Source organism: Prunus avium, chromosome 4, assembly GCF_965620075.1.
Source record: "Prunus avium chromosome 4, drPruAviu1.hap1.1, whole genome shotgun sequence".
NCBI classification, from domain to species: domain Eukaryota; kingdom Viridiplantae; phylum Streptophyta; class Magnoliopsida; order Rosales; family Rosaceae; genus Prunus; species Prunus avium.
This window is the reverse complement of record NC_142287.1, coordinates 36,797,277-36,806,717: the sequence shown is the minus strand read 5'-3', so window position 1 is coordinate 36,806,717 and position 9,441 is coordinate 36,797,277. Positions and strand designations below refer to the sequence as shown.

Sequence of the window (9,441 nt, the reverse complement as noted above, 5' to 3'; positions counted from 1 at the left end):
CAAGACCTCTTTCTCATGACCAGGTTATTCTACTGTTGGGTTTGGTCATTGAAATCGGACAACCATAACCAGATAATTATTATTTTTTTTTTTAAAACCAATAGAACAAGTCACTCTAGCAAGCTCTCACCCACAGAAGAAATAAAAGCACCAAAGCAAACCTAACCAGTATGACTTCTCCCATGAACTCAATAAAAGCACAACTAACCACCATCCGTCTGTTTCTGTGCCTTACCCTAAATTATATAGAAAGAAGGCAAGGAGAAAGATAAGGAGAAGAAGAAGAAATTAAAGGAAACGCGATTTAGTGTCTGCAAATCAACAGTTGTTAATTCTCTGCCAATATGCTCAAAATGTATATATGGTACGTAGCTAATTGGCTATCTTCCTATATTCATTCATCTACATCTGCTGTTCCTTTCGCACGTCCTTTTATTATAATTCAAATTTCTGGGAACGAATTTGATTGCCAAATAAAGAGACCCTGCTCTTCACAACCATCGTTTTTAATTACCTTGTCTCAAGCATCACAAATTATTACTTGTTTTCTTTTTCTGTCTCTCAGTCAGAAATATTTAATTTTGTTGGGTGTGGCATATACGCAATGCTATAAGTTTTTCATCTGTGCAGTTGCTAGTTTACGGCCATCATGTTCATGTGGAACGTTCTAGTTCTTACAATTTTATGTGATTTTCATTTACATCATTATAAATACATGCATGCATATATACATACATAAAATTATGTATGATATGAACGAACAAATAAATATTGAATGCTAGGCGACAAAGGAGGACACAGAGACAGATGAAAGCAGATAAATTGAATATAAAGCTTGCAGTGCAGCAGAAGTTAATTTCTTCCCTCGCAATTAACACCACTTCTATATTTTAAAGGGGATGCGCTGGGCGCTGCGGGGGGCTTGAAATTTTCTGCTACACATTGAATCTTCTCAACAACCATTAGGTTTAAACCATAAATTTATTTGGCCCCATAAAAATCGAGTTTCGTATGTGATTGCAGTGAACTTTTATAGTCATCATTAGGTTGAAACCATAAATTTACTATATATAGTAATAATATTGAAGTTCATTTCTGAAACTTCCAATTTCAAATCATTTCTGCAGATATATAGAGTGAGTGAGAAGAGATGATGCTGTGATTTTATTACTTGAAATATTTCATCACAAGCAATTTATATATGGCATCAAAAAGGCAAGCTATAACCGATGTTGCTGTCACTTCCTAAAACGTACGCGGTTGCATTAGTAAAATATTGCTGTATATATATGTAATGAATTTGGATGTTGACTTGCAAAAACACTTACTTATAACGGGATATCACTGTTTTGCTATTCCCGGCCAATAACACAATGACATGTGAAAAAGTTATCCTACATGTCATTGCGTTATTAGCCGGTTGCATGAGAATTTCTCTCGTTCACTCAACTTTATTTATTTATTATCTTTTTCACATACAAGGAAGGATGCACTTGCTTGTCTTATCCCCAAGGAACTTGAACTAGAACTCATGGGCATTTAGGGATAATTTATTTGTCTAGGTAACTTAAGAGGCTGGTTAAGATATGAGTGTTCAAGAATCAAATTGATCTTTTATTAATTCATATCCAAAGTAATTGGAGTTGGCAATGATGATCATGATACGATGTCGTGCCCCAAATAAAATCTTAGCAAGAAGATTATAGGCTCATTTTTCCTTAATCCAGCATCCATGATTTCTGGATATGATAATTAATTAACACATAAACAAAAATAACCCTAACAACTCTTGGAAGTTACAAAACATGTGAAATTGAAACCATATATTGTTAATGTGATTTCAAAAGTCCAACTAAACATTACCTCTTTTAAACACATACATGACAAGGAAAGTAAGACGCTTAAACAGTAATAAACTTACCACCCTACTACAATGAACCCTAATCTCCTAACCCTACCCCCCTAATCCTAGGGCAAAACAGTAATTTTAAGGTGAACAGAGTTATTCTGAACTTCATAAACTAACAATTAACAAGGCCTGAGAGTTTACTTTCCTCTTTGTTCAGGGAAAGTCAATACCCGAACCCACTAACCTTGCGAGGTGGTGATTTGCTTTTTTTGGGCTTCTGCCTCACCAAAACACCACGACACAAGGATATTACAAAGGTGCGTTCTTGACTTCTTCCCCTTGTAACGTTCAATTTCTAAGTAAACCCACCACACCATTCTTTCCTTTCTTCTTCTACCTCTTTCCCACTGCAAAGACAAAGAAATTTAAATGTAATTAGTCAAGTGAAATTCCTTAAAAACCAAAAATTAATTAACTAATAAATAAGTGAGCTCACCATCTATAAAGGCTTTCTAGCTAATTGTCATGCGTTCTGTTCACATGTGACCGCAGCCCTAATCCGCTCAACCGTGCACTTAATTAGATTGTTAACAGTGGCCACAGATCCCAGAGAGAGTTTGGCAGTAGGAACTGAATCAACCAAGATCTGAAATGCTACGGTGAGTAGGGACCCACCAGACCCAACATCAAGAATTCCTCCTCCTCCTCCTCCTGCGGGCCCAGTAGGCCCGTCTGGTAGGATGGCAAAACCAGATGGCAGAAGTGCAACATAATCTGGATCTCCACCACTCAACACAACATTCATGGCCACAATATCAACTGGAGCATAAATCACGTATGACCCTGTTGAATCTGTGCAGCTCTCCTGAAGTATCAGCATATTGCTTTGGCTTGAATTTGCACTCTGCAACATGAAATTAATTAGCTTGGTCACTATAGTTTTTAATTAAATACTAAGGTTAGGAGGATATATTTATATATTTATGATGATATATATATTTATACTATCACACGTATATTTATCATGTCAGACTGTAAATATGTTTATGATGTCAAACTGTAAATTTGAACCACATAATCATTCAATAATTAACTTGACCAATAGTTTAGATTCACACTCTCTCGATGCATATATGTTCTAGGAGACTTACATTAACCCTCAGTAGGGAGACACAGTTGCCTGGATCACGACCATTAGCTATATGTGCCATCTCTTGCACTAGGCCACCGTTTGAAAGTATATCCCACTGAAGATTGTATGCCACAAATTAAATGAATATGCATGTTCAATCGGAAATGCCCTAATATTTGAGATGATACATTCATGTTTAATTAATATCTATACCTCAGTACGAGAGTTCTCATCTCGCAGGAAATCAAAAACTCTCTTGGGAGGGACTGGAATCCAGAAGGAAGTTGCAGCACTAAGCACAATCCCAGGAGGCCTGCCAGGATCATCCATACTTTTTCTGGTCATGACCCTCACATCATCTGAACCTGTTGCTGATAATGTTGTCCATGCATGGGCAGTAGAAGCACCCACACCAGTGCAGAAGCTCATCACCATTCTTTGTGCCAGCTTCAGCATACTTTTCCTCCCTTCTGGACTAGTTATCACTGTATATATATAATAATATAAGAATTGGAAACCCATGAAGTTGATATAAAGGAAAAAATATACCATTAGTTAATAACAAAGGGAAGTAAATTATTAAGATTAATGTGTGTGTACCACAGAGATCTCCAGCAGGAATGTTGCTGGCCATTGAACTCGCAAGACGTTCGCATTGCCTATCAAGTGTAGCCACCCATCGCTTTGCCCCAAAGGCAAGACCAGAGTTAACTAGAGGCCTGTATATGTTGTGAACAGACCTATCATCCACTTCAACATGTTCCACCCATATAACCTACACAATCATACGAAGAAAACCATGAGGAAAAAAAAACAAATGAACTATATAACTTAATTAGAAGAGTAGGAAACATTGTGCACCTTGGAGTAACCATTTGGTAATTCTTGGATTAAGCAACCGGATGGCCTTCTTCGACTCCTTGAAATTGGACTTGGGCGTAGGTTGTCCAAGGAAACATCAACCACTGCCCAAGTTCCATCAACATGCTGCTTGCAGTACCTTACAAAGTAGTTCTCACGGGTCGGAACCAGTGGCGAGGGCACTTGGAACTCAGCTGTCATCTATACATTATAGAAAGAAAATGTAGCCATTTAGCATACATAATATATATGACTTTTGCTTTGAGGATGTTTTACAAGTTAATTGTTTGAGTCATTGCAAATTCAGATTAATTAGTGTGTACTAACCACTTGTAAGGCTCCATTGTAGTTCCCAGCTACTCCAGTTGATAGGATATCGAGGGTCATTGCTCTTGAAACAATACCACAAAAGACAGTACACCATTGGTTCTGAAACGCATCATGGATCATGAAAAATTTAGAGATATATAGTCAAATTCCAATTAAATTAGAAGTTCAGTTAATGTTCAATTATATATGTTAATTACCACATCCATGAGAATCTCAACAAGGTTAACATGGTTCATGATGACCAGCGCTGATTCTCTTGAAGCTTCAGACTTCAAACCCAATGGTGTGGGGCCAATTCCCCTAGGAAACGTCCTCAAGTATTCATCTTCATTCAAAATTTCATGATTATGAGATGAGTTATGGTCACCAGGAACCCATAAAGGCTCTCCAGCCTGAGCCATTCTAATGAGTTCTTCCATGGCTGCCACGGCAAGCTCAACAATCATCGGCTTATCTGCGTCGGTGGGCACTGAAACTGACCTGAGAAGATCACTTGATGATCCATACATCTCTCCCACAAAACCCGATTGAGCCCCGAAACTGCCAACCCCGAGATCAAGGGAGCGGGAAGGCACATGAGGTGGAATGTGAGAAGAAAATGAGCTTGACAAAGGCTTGCCAACATATTTGGCAGCAATTGAAGATATCCTATCAATCTGTACAGGTCAGGCAATAAACCAAAGTCATTTATAGTGAAAAAGGAATATTAAAAAAATGAAAATGGAATCAATTAATTGTGTTTTGATCATCACCTCTTCACGCAAACGAGCATTTTCGATCCTCAAATGCTGCTCATCAAATGACATCTCACCAAGAGCAGCTGGTCCTCCACAGTTGGGGCATGTGGCATTGCCGAGGGCTTCCTTGTACCTGTTGTTCTCGGCCCGAAGCTTGTCGTTCTCTGATTTCAAAATTGAATTCTCATGGCGTTCATGTTGAGCCTAAGAATAAATATTACAGTTAATGTCAAAACATATACACAAAAGTAAACCAAGTTATTGGAGAGAGCTTAATGTGTATAGAGATTGCATAAAATTAAAGTCCTTAATAACTATTACAAAGTCAAATAAAGTCTCAAAGATAATAAAGGATAATTCCTCATATGTGGAACATTAGTTTGGAACTATATGACTTTAAGGAAACGCATATTGAATTGTTTTATTTTTTCTTTTTCTACATACATATAAGCTTCTGTAATTTTCTACCTTCATTTGGGTGCGCTTGTTTTGGAACCAAAATTTGACTTGCAAAGGCTCTAACCCTAGTTCACGGCTCAGCTCCTTCCTTTGCTTGTCGTCTGGGTGAGGACACTCCTTGAAGAATCTGATAATTTTGATCGATAAAAATTGTGTTCACGATGAAGTTGATGATCTCAAAAATCCTAAAAGCAAGATTAAAAAGAGCGACACAACAAAACGCTTACGCTTCCATCTCTTGGATTTGGCGCTGGGTGTGGCGATGGTAACGTTTTCGTTTGGGGCGTGGACCGGTGTTGTTAGGATCTTGCTCATCTCCGGAGGGAGCATCCGTAGTCGTTTCGGTGCCGGATTTGGTCTCAAAATCATCTTCCAGCAGTCTGCTCTTTCCTAGTACTTCAGTACTTTCCGAGGTTTTGTGGGTGCTGCTGGTCGTCATATGATCTAGGATATGGTGGTGATTCTCGAACATGCTTGGCTGATACATTTTTCTCTCCTCGTCGAATCCCTAAAATTTAGGAATATTGTTCTAGATATATACCTATCTCTCTTGTCTTAATTTCAATCTGCCAACACAAAGAATTTATCATTAAAAAATAAAGGGCACCGCACACTGAGAAACATGTTAAAGAACTCAGACCAACACTCAGAGAGGTTTTTTTGGAATTAAGACTCTTTACACTAGTTTAAAATATATATAATTATAAACAAACAGTGAAGAAATAGAAAAACATTTTTAAAAAAACTAAGAAAAGATAAATAAACCATCTTACTTCGACCCAATCCATACAAAGAAAAAACTTGGGGACGAGAAAATTAATTTGTAAGAAATACCGAAGATAAAAATCTGAGAGCTATAGCATAATAAATGGTGGGTAAGTTTATAGGGCAAGTGATCTGTATTTCCGTTCTGGAACTAGAAATAAATTTCTGTACAGGATAAAGCTGTAAACCATGTATCTACATACATACAAGTCTTCCCCCCAGCCCCACCTCTCTCTCTCTCTCGCTCCCTCTCTGAAGATTTACCGTTTCGACCTAAAAGGATTTTGCTTCAAATGCATCCCATAAAACCCTATATATGCTAATATATTTATGATCCCTATATAGAATGAACGCTTGGGATGACAGAATACACGCATATATACTCGTGAATGTACATGTATCTAGAAAAATAAAAATTCCCAAAATCTCAAAAGTTATATGATACAAACCCCACACCGCCTAAAAGAATACTGACCTGAGATGCGATGATATTTAGCTGGGAAGGTTACAACTTTCTTCCCCTAAATGAAAGTTTCATGCACTTATCCCTTGCCGGAAGCATTTTTCCGGCTGCCATATACATATCTCACTCTCAAAGAAACCCTAGACTAGACTACACGCCATTCCTCTCTCTCTCTTCCCTCTTTTCTCTCTTCTCTCTTCTCTTTGACTCTGAAGAGGTAAGAGGTAGTTGCTGGGTATGGTGTTATTGGGGGTTGACTCTTTGTGTGGGGTTGTTGGGTTTTTGAACTTTTAATAGATTCTCTGGCAGTGTCTGAGCAAAGCTAAATAGGATTAGTTCAAGTAACAAGCGGGCAGAAAGGACTAGAACTACGGTTTTGGGCCTTCAGAAAGTCATTAGCCTTTTTGTTCTTACGTGCTAAATGACTGGGATAATACTTAATGAGTTTTCAAACACACTAAACAAGGATTATAACGCCCACTAAACTCGATCTCGGTTTTCCCAACCTCTCTCTCTCTCTCTCTCTCTGCTGAAAATAACGGAAGTTTTTTTTCTAGAAATTAAAAACGGGACTTAGGAAAGAATATGACAAAATCCGTTTGGCTAATGCATAAATATTACTTAGAAAAAAAGAAAGATGGTGGCTTAATGGGAGCTTAAGGGTCAAAGCAGCTGACCCTCTGAGCTAGCTAGGCTACGCGGAAGAAAGATCTCCGTTCCCGTTGTGATTGTTGTGAGGTTCGGGAGCAGATTGTTGTGATTGTTTTAAGAAGATGAATGCGGTGATGAAGAAGAGAGAGAGAAAGAGGAAGAAACGGACGAGAAAAAAGAGGAGATAGAATCCAAATGGTGAAAGAGAGAGAGAGAGAGAGAGAGAGACTTTAGGGAAGGGGAAAAGAAAGAGGAACAGGTGGAGAGGATATGACAGCGAAGGAGTTAATGCAGAGCGTATTGAGAGGGTGCGATAGCATTTATGGAGGGAAGGAGAGGTGTAAATGCGAAGCATGCATGAGAGAGAGAGAGAGAGAGAGAGAGAGAGAGAGAGAGAGAGAGAGAGAGAGAGAGAGAAGATATCATCAGGGTTTGGCACCTCATCATCCTCATGTTTTAAATTTCGTATAGGGAGTATGGTGAAATGAAGTACGTCTTCTTAACTGCCCTAACTTAAGTTTCAACGTTCACTCCCTCAGCCATTCCATCTGTATTGTAATTTTTTTTTTCTTCTTCTTCTCTTTTATGGGTGTATTCCATAATTAGTTTGATGAACAGCTTCCTATGTTGGATATGTAATCAACAATGCGATTCTAATCAATAATCATGTTGATATCGAGTTCGGCTCATCTGAGTTTGATGGGTTCGTAAAAGAAATAATATTTATTCGGATTGTTAAGAAAGTAGTCAAATTTGAACTTTGGTATGCACAATTTGTAAACCTCGTAAACAAGTCGAGTTTGAAAGAGATAACAAGCTTTTCATTGAAGTATTGATTTCCAAGAACATGTTTGTGATTAAAAACAAGGTTATAATTTTTAGCTAAATTGATTTCCAATAACATGTTTACGATGTGCATATGAGTTTGTATTTACTGTACTGGTTTTAGTCTAATCTTTTATGTGCTTGTGGTACTTTATTTATGCATTCAACTTTTTCAGTCCTTGTATTCTCTGTTTATTTCCTTCTCATTTTTGGGGTTTTAATGAAAATTAATTGACCAAAAAAAACTGTACATAGTTATTTTAAATTCTTATTTCATTGAAAAATGTTATTTTAACATTTGAAATTCATTGCATTCATAAACCAAGTGAAGTTTATTATGAAACTCTTCTAACCAAATGGACCATATAAATAAATTGATAGGATATAATATTTTGTACATTGTTAAATTTAATTGATGTGAAATACACTCTTTTTATATTATTTGTTTCTTAAATTGTTTTCATTTTTCAAAGTGCAATACATAAGAGTAAATTTCACGATCTCTCAATAAATGGTAAAATTGACTTGAATTAAAGAAAATCAAATGGCTCTAAGTTTATTTTTAGTTGTTGATCAGAACAAATTCCTCAAATTGGATATGTCAAATCATCACACACCATATGTATTTACATGACAACATCAATTGTCGAGTACGTCTAGCTTCCAAGATATATATCAAATATTAATATTGGTAATGTGCTGATGTGAAAAACACACACACACACATATACATATATATATATATATATATATATATATTCCTTGTTTTTAAATGTTCACCCGCCATATTATTATAAATTCAATGGTATATATTTGCATTTATTACATTTTTCAGTTTTTTCTGAAAATTAACATGGTGGGTCACAAATTTTAATTCTGCTTGATGTTGTTTTAAAGATCATGTCACTGATCAACAAGGGCCTTAACATTAATGGGAGTCCCTGTCTTGTTTGATTTGCTTGGTGGAACAACACATCTTCATCATCATAGGCCTACAGCTAGCTTTTATGTAAAGGAACATTGCAATCTGGATATGCGTCGAGAGCAATCTCAAGGAATCATGTAACTTCAATGAATTAGTTTTGCATTAATATATCATACATAAATTATAAAACTGCGCTCAACACCTTCTTCAAGTTGGGGAGAATGTACCAATTGGGAGTTGAAATGATAAGTGCTTAGAATAAATTTACACCAATACTTATATTAAGGGGTTCATCTAATAAATAATATTGAAAGCACTACAACAACTTCCTTTATTTCCATGGCAACAAATCAGTTGGTAAATTCCACAACACTAATTTTTATAAATCAAGACCCAAAAAGAAAACAAATGAATCATTAGTAGTGCACAAACTACATATTTATC

The 9,441-nt window shown here is 36.7% G+C and overlaps 1 protein-coding gene across 2 annotated transcripts; it reads right to left on the bottom strand.

The window, feature by feature from the left end:
• Window positions 1-1,793: 1,793 nt before the first annotated feature.
• Window positions 1,794-7,498, bottom strand: LOC110763118 (protodermal factor 2). Of its 2 annotated transcripts, none has more exons than XM_021965873.2 (12): window positions 6,609-7,498; window positions 5,596-5,934; window positions 5,378-5,495; window positions 4,925-5,113; window positions 4,370-4,828; window positions 4,170-4,271; window positions 3,843-4,043; window positions 3,582-3,756; window positions 3,195-3,466; window positions 3,001-3,096; window positions 2,346-2,753; window positions 1,794-2,256 (listed from the first exon to the last, which is right to left on the bottom strand). In XM_021965873.2, exons 2-11 carry the CDS (start codon window positions 5,853-5,855, stop codon window positions 2,373-2,375), a joined length of 2,253 nt encoding a protein of 750 aa, XP_021821565.1. In that variant the 5' UTR covers window positions 5,856-5,934; window positions 6,609-7,498; the 3' UTR covers window positions 1,794-2,256; window positions 2,346-2,372. The 2 variants fall into 2 exon arrangements, with proteins under 2 accessions (XP_021821565.1, XP_021821566.1); XM_021965874.2 differs by having other exon boundaries at window positions 7,274-7,498.
• Between the last annotated feature and the right edge of the window lie 1,943 nt (window positions 7,499-9,441).

Excerpts from the sequence above, each read along its gene's own strand:
- LOC110763118 (XM_021965873.2), bottom strand. The coding sequence starts at position 5,855 with ATGTATCAGCCAAGCATGTTCGAGAATCACCACCATATCCTAGATCAT. Across the intron at positions 4,829-4,924 it reads ATGCTCGTTTGCGTGAAGAG|ATTGATAGGATATCTTCAAT; the intron begins GTGATGATCAAA and ends TGACCTGTACAG. Across the intron at positions 3,097-3,194 it reads ATGAGAACTCTCGTACTGAG|TGGGATATACTTTCAAACGG; the intron begins GTATAGATATTA and ends TACAATCTTCAG.